The sequence below is a fragment of the Lotus japonicus genome, chromosome 2, assembly GCF_012489685.1.
Source record: "Lotus japonicus ecotype B-129 chromosome 2, LjGifu_v1.2".
Lineage (NCBI taxonomy): Eukaryota > Viridiplantae > Streptophyta > Magnoliopsida > Fabales > Fabaceae > Lotus > Lotus japonicus.
Genome location: NC_080042.1, coordinates 87,839,312 through 87,867,230, shown reverse-complemented (window position 1 = coordinate 87,867,230; position 27,919 = coordinate 87,839,312). Strand labels below are relative to the sequence as shown.

Below are 27,919 nucleotides of genomic sequence, written 5' to 3'. Positions count from 1 at the left end.
TTTCTCGGCTTAACTTAAAGCCAGTGAAGTGAACCACAAGCTAGCTAGCTAGTGCATTCATTCAAGCCATCCAAGAGTAACCAACCATACCAACACATATTAATTATTGAATCATTGTTCCATATTCAATAATTAAATTCTCATATAAAAAGCAAGCGATTCTCCCGGAAACAGAACAAATCGACAGAGTAACAGAAAGAAACGAAAAGATGATGAAGGGTCAATGCATTCCACAAATGAAAGGCAACAAAATTCCCTCCCCGATGACCTTGTTAGAGCGTTTCAGGGAAGCAGTGCTCCGATTGATGATGTTCTCAGCTATTTCAAAAGCAACCAATAATAACCGCGGTGGCGGCTCCGGCGGTGACAGAGAACGGCAACGACGGTATAGTCCTTATAATGATTCTCACCATAGTGAAGCTGTAGCAGATTGCATTGAGTTCATTAAGAAAAAGTCTGCTATCGACAACACCATTGAAAATAGTCCTTGCTTGGATCTAGAACTAGAAGTTCATTATCTATCTTGTAATACATAGATAGATCAACATGTACTCTGTGTTATTTTCCATTTATCTTCTATTCAAGCTTTTAAATTGTGGTTCCGTCACGGATATGTCGCAGAATGCATGGCAGATTACTCCGTTGATGCAGCTGCAATTGCGGTTATGGCCTAATTGCGGATGAATTTGATTTGATGCGGCTACAATTACAGTCGCATCAACAATTACTTGAAGCAAGCAACACTATTCTTGTGTATCTGATACTAGCACGGTGTGAGATTCTGATTGATTTCTGACATTGAATTGGGGATTCTTGTGTATGTATTTTGTGAAATTGAAGCAATGTAGATAGATATATTTTCGTTATTTTTTTCTCCCTTTCCTATTATTTCGTATAGTGGTGTTTTTTACATGTTATCTACTACTTCTTAATCTTCCACTACTGTAGCTATAAAACCGCCAATCACGCTTTGACACGTGTTATTCTTTAACTTCATTATGTTTTTTTTTTTTTTTTTCAATTCAACGAGTGAAGAACGACGTCGTTTTGCCTTTCACACTGTTCATCACCGTCTCTCCTCAAGCTTAGGTCTCTAATCGCGTGTGTTATCTTCCTCTCTACCTACTCATCCGTACCATCCACCTCCTTCTGATTTCGTGTCTTCTCTCATAGCCTTTCCTTCATCCACTTCAATATTAAACCCTAGGTGTGGTTCCGTGTTAGTCTTCCTCTTTCAACCCCTCTGTCACCAATCCATCAATAGAGTCTCTTCCGATTGATCTAACGAGGAATTGCTTTTGGCCGCCGGTTGATTTGTATTTCAAGCCAACGTTGCCGTCGATTAGGACTGTTCATGGTTCGGTTCTTTGCTTGAACCGAACCGAACCGAACCTGAACCAAAATTTTGGTTCGAGAGAACCGAACCGAACCGATATAGTATGGTTCGAACCGAACCGGTTACAAATTTTGGTTAACCAGTTCGGTAAAATATGCATATTTATAGATGGTTCGAACCGAACCGAACCGATATACTATGGTTCGAACCGAACCGAACCTGAATTGGTAGTTGATATTTTGGTTCGGTTACCGAACCGGTTTTTCAATTTAGGTTCGAGTTCGGTTCGGTTCTTAAAGGTTCGGTTCTTAAACGGTTCGGTTTTCGGTTCGGTTCTTGGTTAGCTTCGGTTCTCAGAGAACCATGAACAGTCCTACCGTCGATTATTGTTGAACCAATCCCCGATCGACAGCTTAAATGGTCCACTGTTCATTTGTCATCCTCCTCACGTGAACCCCAACTACTATGGTTGAATGTATCAGTAGAAGTTGTATACTCTATCAAATGGTCAGTATCAATCTCAATCCTCATTAATTTTATTCATTTTGTTTAATATATTTCGTACACTCCAATTTGTGAAAAGAGATTTCTCTGCCAGTGTATTGAGTTCTATTGTTGTCAGTTCAATTTAAAAATTTGGCTATAAATACCCCTATTGTGAACTCCCATTCTCACCATTCCTATATCCCAATTCTTCTGGTTGAAACTCTCTTCTTATATTTTATCTCATTCACTGATCTGATTTATTCTTACTATGTTTTTATTCTTACTGTGTTTTTATTGATTCTGTATCTGCAGACATGAATTCCATTCGAAGCTTATGCCCTGGTAGAGAAGCATGGAAGATCCGAGGTGATTTGTTTGATTTCTCTTATTTCTCATGTATCTGCTGCTCACATGAAGCTAATAATTATCTTCATATAGGCAAAACTGAAGGCCAAGGTTGCTAATACAGCAAAACCTGCTGCTGTTGCTGGTCTATCAGCAAAACAAGTAAAGATTGTTGATCCGAAGAAAGATGAGGAAGAGGATGAATCTGATGAATCATCAGAGTATGTGTCTGGTTACGAAGATGATCTTATAAGTTCTGATCGGGTATTGTACTCACTCTGGGTTTAAATCACTTTTTTTCTGTAGTTTATTACTGAATGTGTGGGATTTCAAGCTGCTTTTCTTTTTAAATCCAATGTTCCCAAGTTGATCAAACAAGATTCTTTTACAGAAGATCTTTTTTGTAGCATTTGTCTTTTGTGAGAATAATCTCTTAATTTTTCTTGGTGATGTTCATGGTTTTTAATAGCAATCTTCCATCATTTATCTATGACCTTCCGGAGGAAGAACAATTAATGTATCCTTTGTGTTTAGAAAATGAGAGGTTTATGGTTGCACTGGTGAATTGTAAGCGGGATGGCATGGTGGTAGATGAGCTCTTGATAGACGATTCAACTTGCTGGGAAATAACCCCATGCCTCCAATTGTGAATGATCGATTAATTGTTGGATGCACTTGGAAGGGTGTACTTTAGCTGTACAAACAAAGGGTGGCACAAGGATTGCCATTAAGCTTAAAATAGCATAAAGTGGGAAGGTATTTTAGTTGGTGACTGGTTAAGAGTCATCTTCCATTTTGGAACAGTCTGAGAGTATAACAAGAGGAAACACCAAATGTGCTATGTCTAAGGGAAAAGTAATGGATAGATAAGCCAGTCAATGAGTACTAAATGGTTTCTTTATGCTTCTCATCCAATGTAATGGAAGGTATCAAATAAAAGAAGAGTCATGCTGAGGGCACTCACTTGTATGTAGAGTTGGAAATTTCTTTCAAGGAAACAAAATATTTTTGTTGTTGATTGACTGTCTCCAAATTTTGAATATAACATTGTATCCTGCTAATTATGTTAACACAGATGCCAAATAATATTGGAGTACAAAGGTTAAGATTGCAAAAAAAGAAGATAGTGATGATGAGAGTGATGAAGAGGTAGAGACCCCTACCCCTGCTAAGAAGGTAATGATATCATTCTTGTGTTATGTTTTTCTTTTCTTTTGTAATATAATTTACTAACATGATTGATTGATGGTCAAAAGAAAGAAGGCTAGCTTTTTATTGTAAAAAAAGTAGTATGATTGATGATTTTACCGTGTGTCATGTGTTTATGCTTCTTTTGGCTTGATTGGGGGGGGGGTAGTGATTTGCGAACTGAGATGCTTTGTTACTATGCATCAGAAAAATGCAAAATTGTATGAAAAACTTTAACTGATGTAGAGATTGGAACACTCTTTCCCCCAGTTTTGTATTTCAATGACAGGCCAAAACCGACTTTTCTGTGATTTATTGTAATGTCACATAGGGTTGCTGCAGTAATATAATTTATTTGATGATTGTATGAGCAGAAGAATTCACCATCTCTAATCTATATGTTTTGTAGGCGGATAAGGGCAAAAAGGGACCCAATGAGTCTGCTGCAAAAACTCGAGTTTCTGCCAAGAATGCTACTCTAGAAACGATTGGTGAGGATAGCTATCTTCTACATGTTGAAATGTATTTATTTATTGGCTTTCCCCTCAGATTGTTTTTTTTTTAATATAGATTTCTAATTTTGATAAGTGTATGTTCTTAGTTCTTACATTCCTTCAGTAGAGATTGGAACACTCTTTCCCCCAGTTTTGTATTTCAATGACAGGCCAAAACCGACTTTTCTGTGATTTATTGTAATGTCACATAGGGTTGCTGCAGTAATATAATTTATTTGATGATTGTATGAGCAGAAGAATTCACCATCTCTAATCTATATGTTTTGTAGGCGGATAAGGGCAAAAAGGGACCCAATGAGTCTGCTGCAAAAACTCCAGTTTCTGCCAAGAATGCTACTCTAGAAACGACTGGTGAGGATAGCTATCTTCTACATGTTGAAATGTATTTATTTATTGGCTTTCCCCTCAGATTGGTTTTTTTTTAATATAGATTTCTAATTTTGATAAGTGTATGTTCTTAGTTCTTACATTCCTTCAGTAGAGATTGGAACACTCTTTCCCCCAGTTTTGTATTTCAATGACAGGCCAAAACCGACTTTTCTGTGATTTATTGTAATGTCACATAGGGTTGCTGCAGTAATATAATTTATTTGATGATTGTATGAGCAGAAAACTTCACCATCTCTAATCTATATGTTTTGTAGGCGGATAAGGGCAAAAAGGGACCCAATGAGTCTGCTGCAAAAACTCCAGTTTCTGCCAAGAATGCTACTCTAGAAACGACTGGTGAGGATAGCTATCTTCTACATGTTGAAATGTATTTATTTATTGGCTTTCCCCTCATATTGGTTTTTTTTTAATATAGATTTCTAATTTTGATAAGTGTATGTTCTTAGTTCTTACATTCCTTCAGTGCCAAGACAATGTCAATGATTTCTCTCATTGCTGTGTTATTGTTAAATTTGTTAATGCTTTCTCTCATTGCTGTGTTACTCAAGGTCCTCTATAAATCCTGGCATCGTTTAGCTGGTTTACCCCTTTATATTTGTTGATTTCATCTGATGTCTTTTACTGCTGGACCCGTGAATCCTCTCCGCAGCTTATGATGTCCCGTGAATCCCCTCTAAAATTTACTGATTGAAACAACTGGAATAATGGATGTGAAGCTTTTTGATTTCTCTCTTCTATAGTGTCTTCATTGAGTTCTTTTTTCCATTTTCTTCAATGCTTCAACTGCAGATTCCATTTATGGTCAAGATTAGAAGTTAGAGTCATGTGATCTTTACTGAACTTCTAATATTTTCTGCCTTCTCCATTTTTTTGTAGGGCACTCTTGCAGATGAGGCAGAAATTGCTTTTGAAAGACTCGCAGAAACGTCTGGTCATGTGTGTGGTTAGTGCAGACTTCATTCCTTATCTAAAAACTTCTTTTAACGATTTTGGTATTTTCATTCATTCATTAGGTTTTTCTAGATATGTATTATGTAACTCCTTAAAAATATGGTGTATCTCTGTGCATTGGTTGATTTGTTTCATTAAGTATTGTTAATTTGTTGACTATTATTTCTTTCTTATTTTCTCTGTTATTTTTTGTAATCTTGGTGTGTTGTTAATCCGAGGTATTGACATTTTTGTCTGTTGAGGTTTAAATTTTATCCCATCTCAAGCTCAGTCACCAACTCTCTTCCTCTTGGTGGTTAGTTTTTTTCCCCTTCCTTCCTTTCTTCTAATTTACTGCTTTGCTTTCTGATTCTCCTTCCTTCCTTTCCCCAGTTTGTTACTGATTTTCCCCAGCTCAGTCACCAACGCCATTATTGTTACAGATTTTCTTTGATTTTTTGTAATTTTTATTCATCTTTATCTGTATCCCTTTGATCTGGACAGAATCTAATGAAATAATTAAATACATATGCTGCTTCAGTTTTGTTTCCTAAAGAATTATCTTATAAGTATGCGTAGTGTTCCAAATCTTTAGAATTGATGGATTGTTATTATCTAATAACACAGGTGTGGGATGCCCTCCCGGTTCTTGATGCTGCTGATATTGATAAACCAGAAGATTCATTGGGAATGTATGCACTTATCATGGCTTTTTCTTTGTTTTATATATTTCCATTTATTTATGAATGGTTTCTGTTTATGGCATTAGCTGATTTTCATATATTATGCTATGCAGAGTTTAAATATACTCCTTAAGAGTTGTTCCCAAAGAGCTATGAGGAAAGCCACAGAGATGGAATAGTGAGTCAAGTCAACTAATAAATTTGTTGGGCTTGCATTGATTTTGATTCTGTTCTTTCACCAGTCTTGAATTATCTTATGGCTTTTCAGCTGTTTCTCTCAAGTTAATAAGTTCCAAAAGTTTGGCTCTTTGATTATTGTTATTTTCAACTAATGACTATAATTTTTTCGGTCTAAAGAAGTGAAGTATGATCAGGGGGACAAAAGGATGTGTTTAAAGGGAAGATATTACCAATTGTGTTAATTAGTCTGTTAAAAGTTATTTTTACAGTTGTCAGTTGGTAGTTATTAACTGGTATATGCCTATATCAGTTATATTCAGTAGGTAGATTCATCAGTGTAAATGCACTTGCTTATCTAAAAAAATCAGTGTAAATGCACCCATGTATATAAACTTTCACCAAGTAATGAGAATACACAATCATCACTCTCCTAATGTCAGATTCAACAGAAGAGAATGGGAAAATTGGGAGGAATGATAGATTTGGATTTGGCAGTGTCAATTTTATTTGTGTGCTTTGGAAAATTGTTGACAACTACCATTCAAGTGTTTCCTTTCCCTCTTTGCTGGGTTAATTTCAATTGTTTTATTCTTCCGTATGCAGGCTGAAAAGAAAGGGCTGGACTACTGGATGGATGTTGGAGCTTTGAAAGATAAACAAAAACAAGAAATTGGTAAAGAAACTAGCGAAAAAGTACTATGCCTTTTTAGCTTCTGAAGCTGTTACATTATGAATTCATTATTGATTTGGGTTCTTGGAAAGTTCATGAGTTCTAAGTGAAAGCAACATAATCTCCTAGGATGAGAACTAACTAAAGAAACAAGAAAAAATAAAAGGAAAATTTTAAGCTATTCTAGGAATGTCAAATTTGAGAGCCAGTGAAAACAACTAAATGTCATTGCGACAAGCAAGAGACATTAGGTGAAGTAGAAAAAACTAAAACTAAGATATGGTCATCAAATCAGAACTGATATCACAGTTTTCCTTCTTAGAGTCTCCATATTGTGTTTGATGTTGGCAATATATTTTCATGCCGTAAGTTTCTACATTTATATCTTGGACCCCCCACCTCAAGTTGACCCTTCGTGGTAGTTCTCATTTTTACTTCCTGGGTTGCATAATGTATTGCACTTATGAATTTATGCTTATCTATAATTGGGGATTTCTATATCTCCTTATGCACAATGTTATATCAAATATTGAGAAGAAAATTGATCAGAAAGTGACTGAGCTAAAAAATAGGCAAGTAATTGCACTTCAGTTAGAGGATAAAGTGTGTAGTGTATGATTTTGTGTCTTTAGAGAAGTAAATATGTAATATGTATTATATGTTTATAAATGAGAACCGGCCCTGAAACTTAATGGTGTATTGTAGAAATTGAAGCTTTAATGCATGAACTTGATGAGGAAGAGATGCAAATGGATGAATTAGCAAAGAGGACTATAGAAGTTGAAAGAATCCACTCCTTGAGATGTTGAAACTGCTAAACCTGTTGAAAATGACTCATGACAAACTGCAGTTGTTAAACGTGATGAAAAATTGAAATTATTTATACAGATATAGAATAGTTGGTTGGTTGTCTCATACAACTATTGGTACATAGGGATAATGAGTAATAGCTTTTGAAAGAATCCACTCCTTGAGATGTTGAAACTGCTAAACCTGTCGAAAATGACTCATGACAAACTGCAGTTGTTAAACGTGATGAAAAATTGAAATTATTTATACAAATATAGAATAGTTGGTTGGTTGTCTCATACAACTATTGGTAGATAGGGATAATTAGTAATAGCTTTAGTGTGATGGTGTTAGATGATCATATGTGAGAGAATTTGATGAAGGGATATTTGAAGGAAGGTGATCATGAAAATGCTACATCTTCTCATTTGATATTGTGCTGAAAAACAAAATATTTTGACTTGATATTCATGCTCTGAATACTATTGTTAAACTATATTTCACCTTAAAAAAAGAATCTACTTTAGTAAAGAGATATTATAAGTGTGAATATCACATAAGCTCTAATTTCAAAATTTTAACTTTAATCTTTCTGGCCAAGGTTAATCAACTTTTTGATTGTGTGATTGCTAAATCATTGTCTATACGGTTATGCTTTTTTGTTTGTTTAATTAGCTAACTACTAACAAACTTTCAAAGAGCTATGTGAACAACAATGTTTTTTAATCTTATCAGTTTTGTGTTACAGTTTTTTAGTCCTTTTTCTTTCTGTATCTTATCTCTTAAAAAACCAAGTATATGTTTTATGTGGTTTGGCAATCATAAAATTTAATCTTTTCTTTCAGTGACATCATTTAAATGTTATAGCTAGAGAGATGCTTGAGAGCTGAGTTAAATTGAACAATTTTGGTCTCTAAAAGAAAGTTGTTTCCGAGGGAGTTGTTTTTTTAGCTACCATCATAATTTAAAACCACAAAAGCACACATAACACACCTATACTAACGGTAGTGATTATGGCTAGACCAGTACAGGTTAACAACAATAAATTGCAGCTCAAAATCTTTGGGTAATACCTATAGAATTTAAGAAACTAATTAAGCTAATTGGATTTAGAACTTTAAGGATTTAAGTGCATGTAACTTCACTTCTAAGGAACTAGGATCATTTGTCTTTTTCATTTTAATGCATGTATGCTCATTTGCAAGCTCATGGAATAATGTTTTGTTGACACTTCTTATTCACATCCACTCCACCTTAGATAATAGGAAGAGAAAATAGTGAAATGTGTGGAAATGAGATAAAGAAAGTGAGATACGAATAAATCATTACTCTTGGATATGTGTATAAATATTTTTTTTTAGTTTCAAATATCTCCCTCACAGTCTAATATGTTATTACATTTCAGTCAACTTTTCATCTTTTACAGTAAAGATTGCACCAAAGTGCAAGTCGACAGGGGTCAAACACAATTAACATTTGAAACTCATCTAATTCATATATAAGAAAGATAAAACATTTAAACATAAACATAAGATAATAACGACATATAAGTGTTTAACTAATTAAAATTGCATGTCTTAGTAAATACACCATTGTATTATTCTATATATATCAAATACTCAATAGTTGTAATTAACAGTGGAGTTCGTAAAAAAGTATCCGTGCATCGCACGGACAAACGGGTTTAATACTAGTTTGTAAGAACTGGACAAAGTATAGCAGTTGCAAATTCAATCAGTACATGTATGATGTATCTGTTCTTTCTATCCTTCTCTTTTTTATGTTTGAACTTAGAAGCAAAGTCGGAAGATGCATTAGAGTCAACCATTTCTCTTTTGTTTTCTCTATTACATGAATCAAACAAAATATGGTTCACAAAAACATCTTGTAAATAGTATATAGCGCATGTTAATTGTAAATAATTCATGAATGAATCTATTTTTAACATGATCCAACATTATATTCATGCAATAATTAATTGCCTATCAAAAAAAAATATTCATGCAATAATTACTCTAAACGAATAATTTGCTTGCATGTGACTTAGACTCAGTTGACAAACATTGATGAAGGCAATATTTTAAATTAGTTTTGCATTTTTTTCAACAAAACTATGAAAATGAAACATAAAATGAATTACATGCATTTATCCGGCCCAAATGTGTAAGCCCATGTTGCAGCTTATAAACAAAACGAAGCCCGGCCAGTGAAGTTATCCGGTGATGATATTTGTCGTTGTCTATTGCCCTTTTACTTATATCTTTTTAGTAAAAAACTTATATCTCACTTTTTCCAATGTATATTAGATGACATATTTTTGAAATAATTTTTTAAAAATATTTAATTATAACAACATATTTACCATTAAAATGAATAATATTATATTCAAAAAATTATAATATTTACATTGAAAACTAATGAATATGATTCAAGATGCAAATTAGTCATTTTGTGGACTTTTTTTTTTGAAAGACATTTTGTGGACATTGATGGCATGCACATGTTTTCTTCCCATATGGGAGGGGAAAATTGAAAGTGGGCTCATGTGCCAATTTTCCATTTTTTTTCTGTGTCTTTTGGGCCTCTTTCTTTTTTTCCCTTTTTTGAGCTCCTTTTTTTCTATTTCTTTCATATTATTCTGGCTCTTTATATTTTTTCTTTTTTTAGCCCTTCTATTTCATTTTTTTGGCCCCTTTTATATTTCTTTTTAACCTCTTTTCTTTCAAGTTCTTGGGTGGGGGGCCATGAGATGAGGAAGATATATCCACAAGAGAGAAGGGAAACCACAAACAAATAGATTAGGCACCATATGTATCTAACATAAATCCTTAAGGTAATTATGCTTATACTCTGTTTAATATTCTATTTTCATCCAATATGGGACTGATTGTTCACCTAGCAATATTCCAATTAATACATAGTATAACATCAATATAGCATGTGATATTGAAATGCACCATCTTCAACACACGGAGACTACTCTCGTCTAACTAATTGAAATGCACACAACTACACAAACATAGCATGCATAGGAAATACCATGGCAGGAGCAAGGAGTGACGCCTCAATACCTCACAAATCACAATAATCTTTATGGAAAATCAATAACAAATTAAAAGTAACATATTTCAAAAGAACACCAAATTCCAATCAATAATAACTTATCTCATCTTAAATTAATATAATTAAGGCTTAATTGCAACTTTGGTCCCCAACGTTTACCAATGCCACGATTTTGGTCTCCCACCTAATTTAATTACATGAATGGTTCCCGACGTTGTAGGTCGTGTGCAATGTTAGTCCTACCGTTTATTTCTTAATGGAGGAGACTTACGTGGACGTCTAGTTGGAGAGAAAAATGAGGTATGAGAAGAGAGGGAAGCACGTGAGTATCACGTGAACCTTATATGAACTCATTATACCCAAATCTGAAACCCTAGGGATCTAAATCGTGTTACCTTCTTCGTTCTAGGGAGGTCAGGGGTTTGGGTATAATGGGTTCAAATAAGGGTCACGTGATACTCACGTGCTTCCCTCTCTCCTCATACCTCATTTCTCTCTCCAATTGGACGTCCACGTAAGTCTCCTCCATTAAGAAATAAACGGTAGGATTAACGTTGCACACAGTCTACAACGTCGGGGACCATCCATGTAATTAAATTAGATGGAGGACCAAAATCGTGGTATTGGTAAACGTCGGGGACCAAAGTTACAATTAAGCCTATAATTAATCCATGGACACACTTCAATTGATCTCCACTTGAGGGAATAGACAGAGAAATAGGGGATCATTATTCACTGTGGAGAGGACATGGAATAGTTTTGTTATGCGGTATTTACGAAGTGAGCTGCAGGTTCAAACTTCAAAATATATACTCTACTACTACTACTTGCAGGGTCACAGTGGTCTATCTATGGCTATGTCTTTCTCGTCATAATAATTCTCCTTAACGGGTCCGTTGGCTCTCTGTTTCTATGCTACTATATTGCTATGCAATTTGATAGTCATGTCCTTTTTCTCTGGCTCATATACACTCATAGCATAGCATACACTAGTTTGCATAGCACCATAAAATGCTCAGAGAAAGATAAAGCTGTATGTATGAGTAATGAGAAGATAGAGATTGAGAAAAGGAAGCCCAAATTAAACTTACCGTACAAGTTGTCAGTCACTTAAGACCACAACAACACAGCCCTTCAGTGGTCCCTACATCAAATCTCTGTCGACAGTGCTTTCCTTCTCTATCTCACCCTCACGCGCCTATATTATATGCACTGCACTATTTGCAACACCACACGGGCCTCTCTCTTTTTTTAGAATAGGTATAGCATGTGATTAATTTCACACCTTAATGTTAGCACATTAAGTGGTAGAAAATTAACTAACCAGTTTGTATATTAATTAAAGTTGAGATTCGAATTTTCAACCACTTACTTAAAGTATGAATCAAAGCGTTAACTAGTATAAGAACCTAAGTAAAATTTGTTATTGAAGAAGATATTCACTCAGAAGAATAATTATATCCTGTTCAGATCACTCATACTTTGGTTCAAAAGTATGTCATAATGAATCACTGATTCAAAAGAAAATGATAGTGTGTCTTTTCTTTTATGCACAGGATTTGCACTTGCTGATTCTACTGCTTTTGAAAGTGGTCATGGAAAAAAAGACTACAATCTTTTTAAGCCTTTATTAGAGGGAAAGAGAGGTGACCAAATCTTCCATTTCAAGCTAAATATGAAAATTGTGAGAGTTGGTAGTTAGTTGCATATAATTACTGTTATTGCTTTAATTATTGATACAGATCATACAGTTGTACATGTTCGGTTTAGGATAAAGCTTGATTTCCATTATTATCACTGTTAGTAACTTTTTTCTAAAGCCAATCATTTCAATTAGCAAATTAATGAAAGAATGTTTGTGGGGAATGGGGATAATAGACAAAGAAACATATATAACTATAATAACTATAATAATTAATTAGTCAGTGTCAGTTCATTAAGTTCCCTGCATGACAGGTGTCAGGCTGGGAACATCTCTCTTCAATGAGAAAACAGTTCATTCTCACACTGATTAGCCTTAAGTCCTTAACTAACTTAACATACAGACCCTAATTAAGCTGATTGATTACATATACATAATGACATCATAATTCATAACCAAATAAGCATCATATATAGCTATAATCACCTTCAAATTAATCTAATATATATAAGCAATTAAGCAAAATCAGGATATTTGAGGCTGAGCTCCAAGGAAGCACGAGAACCATTGTTGAAGTACCCTTCTTCAGTCTGGTACCAGCCACCAGCATAGTGAGAAGAATTAGACTTGAGGTTGAAATAGCCACTATGAATGTCCTCACCATGCATCGGGAATAAAGGAAGGGTTTCAATCTCTGGTGAACCATTCTCTTGTCCTTCTTCTTCCATGGTTTCTTCTTCAGTTGGCCTTATTTTGTCAAAGAAATTGGTGTAGGCTGAGGAATATGGATCCACACCCATCCATCCCAGGTTGTGGTTTATAGCACTTCCAGCATAGCCTGTGTTGCCTCCAGCAGATATTGAGCAGTCCTAACAAAAGGGTTCAAAAAATTAAGGATCAAAATTTGACTCAACTTTGCAGAAAAGATCTCTAAAGTTAGACCTAGAGTACTCTTAAGCTCTAAATCTAGTAAATAGTTGAGGTAGTGAACTCTTGCTTGAACACTACTACTCCCTTCAATAGAAATGTAACTAACTTACTGAAAAGTTTTCCTTTACACTTACCTTTATCATTTTAGAAGAAAGTGAAGAAAGAAAGGGGTTGTTCCTTTTATGGAAGTTTGAACTTAATTTGAAGGATTGAACCAAAAAAATTAATGGATTTTTCTCCCTTTTTCTGTTAAATGAGGTAAGGGATCAAGGATCATCATATACTATCATTTGCTTGTGCACACTCCAATATCACATGGACGCATGAAACCCATGATAGATCATTAAAAAGAGAAAGTAGATAGCAAGGAATTAATCCATTTAGGTAAAATAAAATATTCAAAATCATATTTAGTACTCTTTTAGGTTCATAAAATTCCAAAGATCCTAATTAACTTACCCTAAAACTCTTTTCCATAGGCAAAGATCCATAACCAAAGTTTCCTATCTGGCCAACAGAAACAATCTCTGCAGAAGAAGATGGAGCAGAAGTGATGATCCCTATCCACATCATAAAACTCACATTTAATCAATTAGAATCAGAGTGAATGAAGTAAAGTTAGCTTTTTTTTGTGTGTACCTGCAGGAGCTGAAATGTTGTTACTAGAATACTTGGTGTGGTTAATAATGGGTTGTTCTTCAGGTTGCTTCCAAGCAGCATTAGTTCCATTTCTTTGTTGTTGTTGTATGGGATTGGGAAGAAGATGAGTTTCAGAAGTGAACCTTTTCTTCTGCCTCTCTCTAGCTTTGTGGTTCTGGAACCAGTAAAAGACATTCTTGCCTTCAATCTTGCCGTACTGTCTCAGCCGAGCAGAGATCCTCTGAATCTGCTCTGCACTCGGGGATCTTATTCCATTGTTGTAGTAAAGCTCCTTCAATATTCTTATCTGGTCTGTGGTGGGAGTCCACCGTGTACTGCTTTGCCTGCTCAGAAACCCCCCTTTTCCACCACTACTCCCACCACCATCCTCATTCTGTTGTTGTTGTTGAGGTGGTTGTTCCATACTTGAAACAAGAAGAAAACAAAGAGAAGCAAACAAAACAAATGTGTAAATTATGAGAGAACAATTGTAGAGGGTAGGTGAAGGTGAGGGAGAGTACTACTGCATGAATTGGAGGGAATAAGTAGGGGAAGGGGTGATTATAAAGTTGTAAAAAAAATCATTTATAGACATCTACACTGATATAAGACACTCTGAGTGAGAATGGAAGGGAAGAGAAGAGAAATAAGTGATAATTGTGATATGTGATATAAGAGAGATATTGAAAGAAAAATGAGATGTCTATTAGGTGTTTGCACTAATAGTATGTGTGAGTGATTACTAAAATTATAATAATAGGGGAGGAAGGTGATAGAAGAAGGGGCACATGGTACATGGAGTGATAATGAGAGAAAATCACAAAAAGTATCTGGGAGAGAAGGACTGAAGTTGACAGAGAGGTGTTCATAAAAAGGGAAGGGACAAAAGAGAGCATAGAAAGTGAGGGTACAATAACCAGGAATTTAATTTACTTGGATCAAAAGGCATTGCCAGGGAGTAGTAGTGAAGGGTAGAAAAATGAGGCATGAAATGATATATTGGATGAAAAGAAAGAAAAAGTAAATGTTCTGAATGAATGAATGAATGGCAATAGAATGATGCGAGTGTGAGTGATTTGGGAGTTCAATATTATAGGTTCTTCTTTTGATGGAGATACATATCAGACATGGCATGGCCCCTACATTATATATTTTTTAATACTCTATGATTAAGTCGAATCAGAAAAAGTTACCAAGATATTCTTGTACTTACCTCAAAAAGTGGAGGGTAAAAATGTATTTGCAAACTTACTATGCATCTCATGACCCATGTTTTCATTAGGGTTTTAATTCTGTGTTCTGCATCAGTCCACATTTCATTCTTAATATGCTTAGATCAGCTTAATTTTTATCAAAATTATCATGAAACTTGAAAATCACTTACAAAAGTTTTTTTCTTAATTTGATTCTAGCTTTAAAGTTTCAAAACATGCACTCTATCCATAGGTATTGCAGGAAGTATAGCTTTTCTAATTGTACTAATTGAGCCAGTGGGAGGTGATCAGCAGAACAAGACCATATTGTGTTTATAGGATGGTACATCCTATATATGTAACAAATATTTCCAATACACAGTTTCTTGGGAGAAGAGGGCATCTCAAAAGGGCTATTATAATTATTTTTGTACAAGCCTGTATTATCAGTTCTGGCAATGACAAGAAAAACAGAAAAATAATTTGTAAACGACACTTGTTTGGTTGGTTATATGTACCTTTCAAAATGGTTTATCCTCAACTAGAGACAAAATTCATTTTCTTCTTACTTTCTCCCCATCATCATCAGTTGATCACACAACAAGGTTACGATTCTCTCTTATATTATGCCAGAGTTTTCTGCATATTTGCATAAAGTGATTGCACTTTATGTGAAGAAAATAAAATAGAGACAAAATAGCTAGATAGGTTCCAACAAATAATATAGTGATCCTGTTGAATTGGATTTTGGTTGAAAATTGTGTGTTATTCGTCAAATAAACCAACTCTTTACCTTCCTGTCTCTTTTCTTTTTGTCTCCATAGCCGGCCAATCACCCACCCCCAAAATGTAAACTATATATTAGTCATACATTCATATAGTTTTTCACTTGTATGAACCAATTAAGCATATCTTATTAGATTGTTTTGATTTGATTTTTGAAATCCGTTTTGGCGAACTCAAGGCTTGTTTGATTCAAATTATTAGTTTCTTTTTTTCTCGTGTGAATCAAGTATTTCCACGACCGATAGTTTAAGATTGCAAAATTAATCTCTAATCTCAGTGTTTGTGTGCTAAAGATGCGCACTAAATAGAAGGAAAAGAATAAGTTTTTTCACATTAACGGATTAGAATTGAATATCATTAAAATTTATTAAAATTTTAAGTGTTTATATGGATATTCACTGTAAAAATTAATTTGCAAATCAGGAAAAGTTAGACACTAAAATTCAGTGCATAGAATAAAGTCCAAAATTTACAGAACCCATTGAATATTTATAAAAAAAATACAATAATAAAAATAATAAATTACTCGTACTCATGAATTTATAGCACATTTGGATTAATATATACATTTTAGAGTTAAAATTGTAACTCAAAAGCTTATGTGAATTTGATTATGACTTTGAAATCACTTAAAGAAAAAATTTCAAAACATGCACTTAGTTGATGAGGATCTCAGAATCAGTTTCCGTACGTAGATGAGTAAAATCACTTTTCAATGACAATATAGAATCATGAATCATCTTATATACAATTAATTTCAGTGTTAATGCATTTTTTGTTTGGCGTTAGAATCAACGCAAATGTATTTTCACGTATCTCAAAATACTACGAAGAAGTTAAAACTTGTCATATAAATTAAACGTAAATTAAAAAAGTAAGATTTTCATGTTGAGTTCAATAAAAATCTATATCCGGATTGAGACACTAACTTCTACGCATAATCAACCGTGAATTTTGCTGTTGGGTCTCATAATATTACTACCTTTACAATAATCATTTTGAAGTTCAACAACTCAAAGGAGTAGTTCATGACAAAAAAGAAACACACACACAACCAGCATAATTGAATATAGAGGTGATTGGGAGGATATAGAAGTAAAAGTAAGTTGCAGAGTTTGTGATGGGTACAGGTGTTTAAGCGAGGGAGCACGCGCCCCAAAAATTAAATGCTTTGTGCGGCATTAAATGCAAGGTAAGGGATGGTATGTCATGGTTTGTGGAGGGTGCTTTTTCTGTGTTTATGATCATCTTCGTGTGAGATCAGAACTGGAAAGCAACATCATTTTTTGCCACTGCCGCTTATTTCAGCGTTTTATGCCATTTGCCTGTAAGTAACCCTTGAAAGTGAGTGAGCGAGCAGCTCGATCAGTGATGAAAAGATGTGCCCAGGCAAGCTGCAACTCTATAACATTTCCCAAAAATGAATTCTTAATTGTCCCACAACATTTTATTGATGATTCAAGTCATCTATATAATATGCGGCAACCTTGATGCTTAGGTTGTTCAAATCGGTGAATATATATAGCTACAAGAATATTATTGCTTACAACTAAGCTAATCTTTGCTTAATTGCTGAACGTGGTGTGAGTGATTAATCTCTTATTAATAGTAGAAATACCTTGATTAACACACAATAAAAGTGATATGATATAGGTGCAATTGATCAACCAAATAATTCAAATCAAATCAATTAGTTTAAATTGGTTCTTTCACTTTAAATTTAATTGAACTAAACAAATTATACAATCAATTTGATTATTGTGCTTATCTTTCTTCAATTTGAACAAACTTGAAAATCCTATTATTTTTAATTTAATTTTATATTTTATTCTGATGATCTAAATAAAATCATAAAGTTTCATGTTCAATGCATGATACTTCACATAAAAATTAAATTAAAGTATACAATTATTTTAATCTTAATTTAAAAAAACTAATCTTATTGATAGATAATTAATATATGAATATTTTAATATTAATTATTGGAAAAAACTTACGCATTAATAGACTGAGTATCAATTTAAAAATTAAATTTATATTAATAATTTCAATTAAGGTTTAATTGCACTTTTGGTCCCCCAACTTTGGCCTTCCTGCGAAAATCGTTCCCGAACTTCAAAATTACCAAAAAATGACCCTGAAGTTTACACTCAGTTGCAAAATTGGTCTTCCGTTAAATTCCGTTTGAAATCTAACAGAATATTCCGTTAAAAATGAATTAAAAAATAAATAAAAATAAAATTGAGAAAAAAATAGTATTTTAATGAAAATCCAGAAATAATTCCAATTAAAACCTTAAAAGCCATTGCAAATAAAAACCGTAAATCCCAAAAGTTCATATACCTTTCCTGTCAAATTATTTTTCTGTCAAAAATTTCATATACCTTTCCTATTCCAAATAAATCTTTTAAACCCCAAATTTAATCCTTTTTAAAGACTAGAGAGTGATGTAACAAAAAAGAAGAAGAGAGCAGCGGAGTCCCCATCTCGTCATAGATCTGGGTTCGAAGGAGAGTTTTGCAGTGGAGAGGAGGAGAACGTGGACATCATTGGCTTCATCTCCACCCTCACTTGTCATTCGCAAGTCGATAATTTCTCCCTTCAGAGTCGCAACCTTGTGATTGTAAAAACCAGCTGCTTCATCTTTCAAATTTATTGGTTCCAGAGATCTGAACTTCTTTTGAGTTTGTGGGTGGGTTGATTGAAAAGCTTCTTCAGATCAAAATGGGTCGCTTTGTTGTTGCTGTTGATTTGGATTCTCAAGTGAAGCCATAAACTTTGACCAGAAATTTTAATTGCATGAAGCAAGAAGAAAAAAAATCAAACTTGAGAATCAACAATTAAGAAGAAGAACAAGATGGGATCTCCAGATGATGGTTAGTTTCAGATCTGAAATTGATGTGGGTTGTGAGAATGTTGGGTTGTGGTTGGAGTTGGATGAGATGTGTTGCAGTTGGAGTTGCCGAGTTGGATGAGAGGGAGGGAGAGGGGATGAGGTGGGGTTTATGATTTACTGGGTTTTGTGGGAAAGCTTTTCAGGGTCGTTTTTTGCTAATTTTGAAGTTTGGGGACGATTTTCGCAGGAAGGCTAAAGTTGAGGGACCAAAAGTGCAATTAAGTCTTCAATTAATTAAATATCTATTTAGAAAAACTTAATTTAATTTTATTTGTATTTAAATATGAAGCCCATGCCACATGACTTCATAAGAAGACAATTAAACTGAATTAATCTAATTAAATATGATCAAAGAATGTAAAGATCTAAGTTGCTTGCTATACGGGGTCAGGTTAACCGGCATGCAGAAGAATAAGATTTCCAAATAAATATCCAAATAAAAGATATCAATGTGCTTTATGTTGGTTATTAGATTAGATGTCGAGGCCTGACACAATCATTCTCCTTTGTTCGGGTTTGGGACTAATTACGTAAGATTTTCTATCGTGTATCTAAACATGTACAAAGTTGCTTGCTCTATTAAGTGAGGTTAATTGCCATGGAAAAGAATATGTGTATAAGCAAATGATCACATTACAACAAATATTATTTTATTATTTTAAGTGATACATACTTGATTTATTTAAGTAATGTCTCATGTTTAAGTTTAACTATATATTGTGTAACCATTTAAAGAACTAATTCCACCACAATGATGTTGATGTTTGCGGTTTGAATAAAATTGAGTTCGTGAATGGTTTAAAAGTCTCACATAAAGTAAAAATATGATCAAATTATCCATGATAAAATGTAGAATAGCTTTAATTAACCTCTAAGTTAACTTTTAAGATAAATTACTCTCAAATTCTAATATAATATCAGAATCTATCATATATCAGTTGGAGACCTAATACATGAACCACCCCACGTATGTTAATCACCTCTGCAAATTTCCGCTCTAGTTAAAAAAGTCCAATTTCTCTCACACATTTAAACTAGTTTTTAGAATAGATGGAGTTTTATCTTCCACACATATCTATTATATATGGTTAAAAAAATAAACATGCATACAACAAGATAGCATACTTTGCAAGACTTTTTGGTTTTTCTTTCTCCCGTGTACATACTCTGTGATGCTAAAGCAGTACAAGTTTTACATGAAAACGAACCAATCAGGGAAACCAAGATGGATGGAACTATTCAATGTTTCCTTTTTGAATTCCTTCAGTTGCAACAGTCTCGTTCAATCGATCATAGCTAGCTGATAGATAGATACACATAAAACAACAATAAATAAATAAAATCTGAACGAAAACGTTGTTCAATCCTTCCTTCCTTCGTTTACGTGTCTCTCCATTTCAACTTTTTCAGATTGCACAATTTGCTTGATTTTGACACCGCCATCATGAGATTTTCCTTTCCTTATCATGCATTTACATGGCATTGGTTCCAGCTCCTTCTCTCTCTACCTCTCTCCTTCTCTCTCTACCTCTCTCCCACATAGCACATACATAGGGATGGTCATGTGCATGTTCCTTTAATTTAATAATAAGACATTAATTGGCTAACTAGTCACTATCTTGATTCAATTCTTCTGTTTGATTTACCTTTATAAATGAATATATATATATACTTCATTTTTTCTGATGTGCTTACCTCATAAGGGAGTGCCCTAAGCTAGAAAGGAAGACCTCACAGCCGCAGTGGTACACTCCCTAGTCTTACGGGTAATCATCTTCTTGCACTAATTTTCTTTCCGCCCGTATCTCTAAAGATACACATCACATAGATATATTATACCATTCTAGCCTTCTATATACATCTACACGAGTCTCATTTTCTTTTTGTTTTCTTTCTTTCCATCTTTTAGAAAGTGACTCTACAACCATAACAAGTAATTGAAATCCTAGCCATACAACTTCTCCATTGTTCAATTCTGTTCATTTATATAATGTACGATTTGTTGTAAGAATTAAACTGAAGTGATCGAAGGTTTATATATTTTTTTAATTTGTAAGAGAGAGAAAATTAATTGTTGTCTTAAATTATTTCTATTTTTTTGTGGTAAAAAACACCACTTTTGGTGGGAGATGACTACATGTATTATGGGTGAGGAAAAAAAAGAACTATCTCTCTCTTCCCTTTATATATCCTGGTTTTGGGAAGATTAAAAAAATATGGCAGGACCTATCTGTCATTAAAAAACAAGGGTGTATTTGATTACAGCTTTTCAAACTTGTTTTCTATTTGTAAAAACTTGGATGTTTTCAAAAACTGTTTCGAAAACAGTTCTTAATTAATTTAAAGTCTTAAAAACTAAAATACCATAACAGATAAGACACCGTTCGGGGTGGTGATCGGTAGGGATGGCAATTTCTACCTGCATATGGGGATCCCCGTTGGGGACTGCCCCGTTTGGGGCCCCGATCTTGGGGAATTTTTCCCTGTGGGGATGGGGATGGAGATAAAAATTCCCCCGAGATAAATTTGGGGATGAGGATCACCCTCCCCGCCTTGCGAAATCCCCGCCCTGTATACATAAGTAAAAAATCAATAATACCCTTAATAGTAAATTAAATGTTATTTGAACTTCATTATATATTTTCATAGAATTTGGCATGTTCCATTCTCATTTGTGATTTTCATATTTAACTATTTGTAGTCCACGTGGAAATTTAAGTATTTTTATATTTAATTTAGTTTTATTTTATTTTTAATGTTGTGTTAATGGTCCCCATGGGGATCTGCGGGGAGGTGGGGATTGGGGATGAGAAGAAAATTCACCCCGCCACGGGGATGGGGAGTGGGGATGGGGACATGAAAGAGACGCGGGGATGGGGACGGGGGAGGCACTCCCCGCCCCCGCCCCTCGCGGGTGCCATCCCGAGTGATCGGTTTTGAGTTATGAAATTTTCAAAAACAAAAAACGGTTTGCATTTTTTGGTTTATAGATTTTTGGTCTTCAAATATAAAAGATGTTTTCTATTTTAGTTGTCATATTACAATTTTTTTAATGTTGGGAAACGTCTAATTCAAACATTTTTTTTCTTGAAAAATAATTTTCAAAAATAGTTTCCAAAAATGTTTTAATATACATTTTTTAAAGGTTATTTTTCTCTAATCTCTAACCCTTAGGCCTTGTTTGGTTAGCATGGAAAAAAAGAGAAATAAAATATGTAGCGTAAGAAATCACAAATTTTAATGTATTTTAATATCATTGAGAGAACAGAAAAGGTATGGACGTATGGTGGAGGCACACAAACTATTTTCTCCTATGATGTGAAGAGAAAATGTGAGGATTGGAGAGGTTTTTTTTTTTTTTATAATTTGACCAAATACCCCCTCACTCTATATTTTATATAATTATAAAAATTGCTAAAAATATTTTAAAAATACACAACTGATAATACTCCTAAAAGTATAATTTTTTGGTAAAAAGACAATTATCATATTTAATTTTTAATTAAGAATATTTATGTCATTTATATACAATAATATTTTTTTCTTTCCACTTTCTCTTCAACCAAACAATTTAAAAATTACCTTATTTAATTTTCTACTCACTCTTCTTTCTTTTTTCTCTTTTTTCAATTCATTTTCTTTTCTCTAGCTTTTCCTCTCTATTTTCTCTTTTTTTTTTCTCTCTTCTCTCCTTCACTCCAAAACCATACAAAACATTAGTAACATGAAAATAAACAGATAGATAAATTATTTGCGGATACCGAGTCATTAATTGTGTTGTGAAATTGTGACCGGCTTCCAGTTACTTTTTGGATATTGCACAGGCAGATTTGTCGCTAGATGAAATAAAGTTTGATTACATTTTCAAAATTGTTATTGATGCTTTGACCATGGAAAATAAAGCAATTACTAGTATTTTTTTTAAGAATTATTTTTATTAAACCCTATACACACTATTATAAGTAAAAAACAACATTTTAAATTTATTAAATAAATGATGTATCTAGTCTATAAGATGCATCATTATTGAATGAATTTTAAAATTTATTTTTTACTTATAACAGTGACAGGATAGTGTATACGTTAAGAAAAATAAATACATTCACCCTCCACCGCTTAATATACTGTTTGTGTATATAAACATAAAACAATCACTATATGCCTCGACCAAGCCAAGCCAATTTAATTTGATAACTTCAGAAAGTATGAACTCGCGCGTGGGCTTCACCTACGTTTGTTATTTTTTGATTAAATATTTGCTCTTATTTTTGGGTTATTTTTGTTTTTCAACATATATCTTCTGCAGATTCCTTTTCAGATTGATGAAAACATTGAAAAGTCTAGTCATTCATCGAAGTGAAAGTTTCATTGCTGCACCCGATAGATCCTTGGGAGCAACGCATTGCATTGTCGCTCATCTCATTATTGATAATCTATTTTAGAAGCCTCATTCCTAGGATTTTTGTAATTATCAATCAGTAAATTAATATATTATACAGAAACTGTAATAATATGCATGGGGCATACAATTTTCTCGTTAAACAGTGAGTATGTCGAATATTATATTGATCACTTTTGGCAAATAAAAAATAAGCTGAAGATACTAAAACTAGTATAATTACAATATATATAAATCTATAAACACTACAAATAGAGAACCCAAATCCTACTGTTCACTAAGAGAGTTTGCTAGCATGTGTCGTGGAGCACCGTAAGCCCATCAGTGGTATCCTTTTAGTTGCTTTTTGAGGTTTATAGACTGGAAAAAGCAAGTTCTTGTCAGTAGTAGTAACTATTGCAACAAGTTGTTGGAATTTTGTATATTATTTCTTTGTTAACAGCTGTTACTTTTAATTGTTTATATTATTTTTTATTTTTAATGTCACTGCATACTTGGCATACATGGTTAGTAAAGATGATAATATTAATGATAATATATTTAATGAAAACTTAGGTTTTTTGAAAGGTCGAAAATTTAGTTTAGTATTTGTTTATTAGTATTAGTATATTTAGACTGTTCATAGATTAGTATATTTATATTTAGATTAGTAAATTTAGATTTAATTTTAAATTTATATCGATTAATGACGGTGATGAATTTCAATTGTTGTTTTTTTTTTGGTATATCAGATTTTTTTTTTTGGTATATAATTTCAATTGTTGTTAATAGTAACAAGTAATTTGAAATTCGTTGTCAAAAAACTAATTTGATATTCGTAATTAGTTATAATTTGGAAATTAATTTCTAGAGTATAATATATTTTACTATTAAAATAGTTTAGGTTTTGGGTAAGAGGGATAACACAATCTAGATTAGGATTTTTCTTTTCATCTATTCACTCAAATTCGTTCCGGCTTTTTTCGTTTCAATGGTTTTGGATAGCAGTTGTCGATTCATGCGGATTGAATCAGGTGATGTATACTTTGTAATTGTAATAGCGATGGATTTCCCTTTAAACCAGTTTTGATCTCACTTCGAGATCGAAAGAAAGCTTTTGGTTTAGGGTTTGTTGTCAGTTGCATCTGATGAAAACTTTTTCTGGTGTATCAATGTTTTGAGATGCTTTCATTTGTCGAGTGGTATTGGTTTTACTTTTGTTGATTAAAGTACAATTTAAGTAGATTAGTGGTATTGGTTTTACTTTTGTTGAAAGTTCTGACTGGTTATAAACTTTTTGTAGAAAAATAATTTTCTATGTGCATAGCTGATTTCGTTGGGTATAAAAGGCCTTCCATTTGACATTTTTTTATGTTCCAGAGCCATTTCCTACTTTCTTTCATTTGTCCATCCTGAGTCTAATCTGCTTGGAATCTATTGTTATGACTTCCTCTGATTCAATTCATTCTGTTCTGTCTCTTTGTCCTCCAACCCATAAGTGGAGGATCAAAGTTAGGGTTGTGAGAATGTGGATTGCTGATGCCTATATGGGAGATAACAAACCTGTGTCAATGGAGCTGATATTGCTTGATCAATATGTAAGTATTAAACATAGCATGTAATTTAGTTGTGTTTTTGTGTATCTTGTGTATTATTGTTGTATGTATGATGTATTCCTTTTGTTCTTCTTTTCTTTGTAGGGTGGAAAAATTCAGGCCACAATAAGGAAGCTGTTGTTTAGGAAGTGGGCTGAAGTGATAGTGGAAGGAGAAGTGTATTTGATCACATTTTTCCATTTAATCCCAAATATGGGTTCTTACCGTCCCACTGAACATGGTTTCAGGATTTTGTTTAATAACAAAACCAATGTTCTTCCATGTGAGAGCAGTATCATTCCAAGGTGGGGATTTTCATTGAAAGATAGTGAAGTGCTGAATGGGGATGCTGTCCAGTCTGAGTATTTAGTAGGTAAAGGTTTATTGTTTTTATGTTTTGATTTTGATTTGATTAATATAGTATCATACAATTGAATGATTAATTAGAGTGGATAATTAATTTTAATGATTTATCTTTAGATGTGTTGGGTTTGTTGACTGCTGTTTCTGAACTGAGGACCTATGTTAAAGATGGAAATACTATTAGGATGGTGCTGATTGAGATCAGTGATGAGAAGTAGGTCTTTCATTTGAAGTGTTTTTCACTGTTTTCCATTAGTTTACCATTTTGCTTTTGTAATCTAATTTCCTTATTTGCTCATTGCTTATGTAAATAGGGGTAAAGTGGATTGTGCTCTCTTTGGAGAGTACGCTGATCTTATGTCTGAGTATGTAGCTGCCAATGCCAATGAAAAACCCATTATTGTTTTTCAGCTTGCTAAGCTGAAAACTTTTAGAGGTTTGGTTTAGTAGTTTTAGTATTAGTATTTAGTATTTAGTATTGACATAAATTGTGATTTTCATTATTATATTAGTTGTTGATTTTGTTAACTCCAATGTATGCATTTTGTAGGAAAGAATGTATTGCAGAATGTTATGAAAGCTTCACGGATTATGTTCAATCCTGATTCTGCAGAGGCCATTTCTTTCAGGGATAGGTATGTGATTCTGTGTTGTGTTCTAAAAGTTTAATTGATGTGGAAATCATGATATGTTAGTTTTTTCTATTTCTATTCTATAGTTTATTCTATTCTATAGTTTACTAGAATTGATTTGATCTTTGATATATGTTTTTATTACATTGTGAAGGATTTCAATTATTGATTTTAAAATAAATGAACCTGTGGGCCAAATTATCACTCCCAAGCCTGCTGTTCCTTTATTTGAGGACTTTATGAACAACAATGCGAAGAAGACAATTGCTGGGTTGAATGAAACAGCAGAGGTAATTTGTTTATAGTTATTTTTATAATTATATTGGTTTCTACTACTGTGGTTGATGTGCTTGATTGGTTATTATTAAGATATATTATGATATTTTGTTGGATTTATATTATGTTTAGTATTTAATTTAACTTGTACAACTCAATGTAGGATGGTTGTTTCATTGTGCTTGCAAAAGTTGTTGGTTTGTTGCAAGATGACCAATGGTGGTACTTTGCTTGCAAGTGCCACAAAGCTGTTACCTATGATGATGGTTTATACTACTGTGGTGGATGTTTTAAGCATGTTATGGATGTTATCCCAAGGTGTGCATCTATCAGTTTGATGTATAATTTCATTTGCTGTTTGTGATAATAATAATGATAATAATAATAATAATAATAATAATAATAATAAAGATGATGATGATAATAATAATAATAATAATAATAATAATGATAATAATTTATGAATTTGACTAAATGAAGTTGTTATTGTTTTAGGTATCGGATTAAGCTTGAAGTTAGTGATGAATCAGATTGTGCAACATTTATTCTGTTTGATTATGATGCCCAAAACCTTTTGATGAAGTCTTGCAAGGAGGTGTTGGCTTATGTGAAGGTTTTGTATTACATTTGTTTGTCCCTGTTATAATGATTTGTTATTTTGTTATTGGTTATTGGTTATTGGTTATTTTTGAAAGTGTGTTTTATATTCTATTGTAGGATCCTAAGTGTGCTGAATTTCCTCCTATGATTGAGGATATATTGGTAGGCAGAGAGCTGTTGTTCAAGGTGGAGAAGAAGTCTAATAGTCTCTTTCAATATGATGAGTCCTATCGCATCAAGAGGGTTTGTGATGATGCTGCTATTATAGATGCATATAAATTATGTGGGGAAGTTAAAGTAGCTGATACGGTAAATGATTATTGCTTTATGTGTTTTTTATTCAATTTAAGAGTATATTATTTTAAGCTTTATCTTTGTTGAACAATAAGGTTGCTGGTTCATCCACTGCTGTGAATCTGTGTGAAGAAAAAGATATTTCTCAGGGTCCTTTTCAATCTGGTGAACCTTCATCCCCTGGGGTTTTAACACCTTATTTGGGAGATGGTCCATCTTATGTTGGGAGTTCTGGAAATTTGTTTAAGAGGAAGGTTGTGGAGGAGTCCATAACGGTTGTAGAAGTACCCAATTTGAAGCTGAAACAAGTTAAACTTGAGAAAGAGTAGAGAAAGATTGGTGCATTTGCTGTCAAGATATATAAGTGTTATGTTATATGTTATATTAGAGAATAACAGTGGGATGGATGTTTGAAGGTTTGTTAGGGATTCTGTAAGAATTATGATGTTGGTACTGTTGAAGAATTTTATTAGTTCCAGTGTTATGTATTAAGTGTTGGAGACCCAATCTTTGGTCTCCATAAATGTTGTTGAGACAATTTCCTGTGATGTAGTGGTTGGTCTGCTGTAATTTCAAGTATTATAAGTAAATGGCTATCTTATGTTTAAGGAATCTGTAAGATTGACAAATTTGTTTGGTTAGCACATTGTTTATTGTTTACAACAAAGTAATAACCGTTTTGTCATATTTTGTGGGAAACATTTTTTATGGCAAATTAATAAAACTGTAATGAAGGAAATTAAAAAATAATTTTATAAGAAATGCAAATATCTGATTTTTTTTTTTGTTTCTTAATGGCAAAAGTTTTTTAATATTAAGCAACCTCACAGAGTGAGGTATTGTGATAGAGAAATTAGTTTGTTGATAAAAGACTTTGTCTTTACGAAAAAAAATGTTTGTCTTATATTGGTTAAAGAAAAGTATTTTTTTCCTCTTTTAAAATGGACAATTGAACACAGTTTTGTTAATGTTGTAATCTTCCTCATTGGAGTGTCTTATATCGGAAAATATAGGAAAAATATATAGGGAAATGTCATGTTAAGTTAACTGCTAATTGGAATTTATGTAGTAAATGAAAATGTTAAAAAGTTTGAAGTTAAAAATTTTCAAGGAGAGTGTA

General features: G+C 33.2%; 2 protein-coding genes and 1 long non-coding RNA gene across 9 annotated transcripts; 2 read left to right on the top strand and 1 right to left on the bottom strand.

Annotated features, from left to right (window-relative positions):
- The first annotated feature begins 8 nt into the window (after positions 1 to 8).
- Positions 9 to 9,828, top strand: LOC130740633 (uncharacterized). 7 transcript variants are annotated; one of them, XR_009020211.1, is made up of 13 exons: positions 9 to 385; positions 622 to 817; positions 2,135 to 2,188; positions 2,261 to 2,431; positions 3,243 to 3,343; positions 3,765 to 3,846; positions 4,140 to 4,221; positions 4,515 to 4,596; positions 5,137 to 5,506; positions 5,818 to 5,882; positions 5,987 to 6,051; positions 6,657 to 6,726; positions 7,429 to 9,818. It is a non-coding gene; the product is annotated as an uncharacterized LOC130740633 (long non-coding RNA). The 7 variants fall into 7 exon arrangements; XR_009020216.1 differs by lacking the exons at positions 9 to 385; positions 622 to 817 and adding an exon at positions 1,886 to 2,035 and having other exon boundaries at positions 5,137 to 5,203; positions 5,454 to 5,506; positions 7,429 to 9,828; XR_009020215.1 differs by lacking the exon at positions 622 to 817 and having other exon boundaries at positions 13 to 385.
- Positions 9,829 to 12,216: 2,388 nt separating this feature from the next.
- LOC130740632 (protein WUSCHEL) lies at positions 12,217 to 15,236 on the bottom strand. The gene is made up of 3 exons (XM_057593297.1): positions 13,787 to 15,236; positions 13,607 to 13,707; positions 12,217 to 13,086 (listed from the first exon to the last, which is right to left on the bottom strand). Exons 1-3 carry the CDS (start codon positions 14,208 to 14,210, stop codon positions 12,733 to 12,735), a joined length of 879 nt encoding a protein of 292 aa, XP_057449280.1. The 5' UTR covers positions 14,211 to 15,236; the 3' UTR covers positions 12,217 to 12,732.
- Positions 15,237 to 24,481: 9,245 nt separating this feature from the next.
- Positions 24,482 to 27,128, top strand: LOC130737207 (replication protein A 70 kDa DNA-binding subunit C-like). Its single transcript, XM_057588964.1, has 10 exons — positions 24,482 to 24,637; positions 24,740 to 25,007; positions 25,115 to 25,211; positions 25,312 to 25,433; positions 25,548 to 25,632; positions 25,784 to 25,919; positions 26,069 to 26,223; positions 26,401 to 26,518; positions 26,623 to 26,814; positions 26,895 to 27,128. Exons 1-10 carry the CDS (start codon positions 24,482 to 24,484, stop codon positions 27,126 to 27,128), a joined length of 1,563 nt encoding a protein of 520 aa, XP_057444947.1.
- Positions 27,129 to 27,919: the final 791 nt, after the last annotated feature.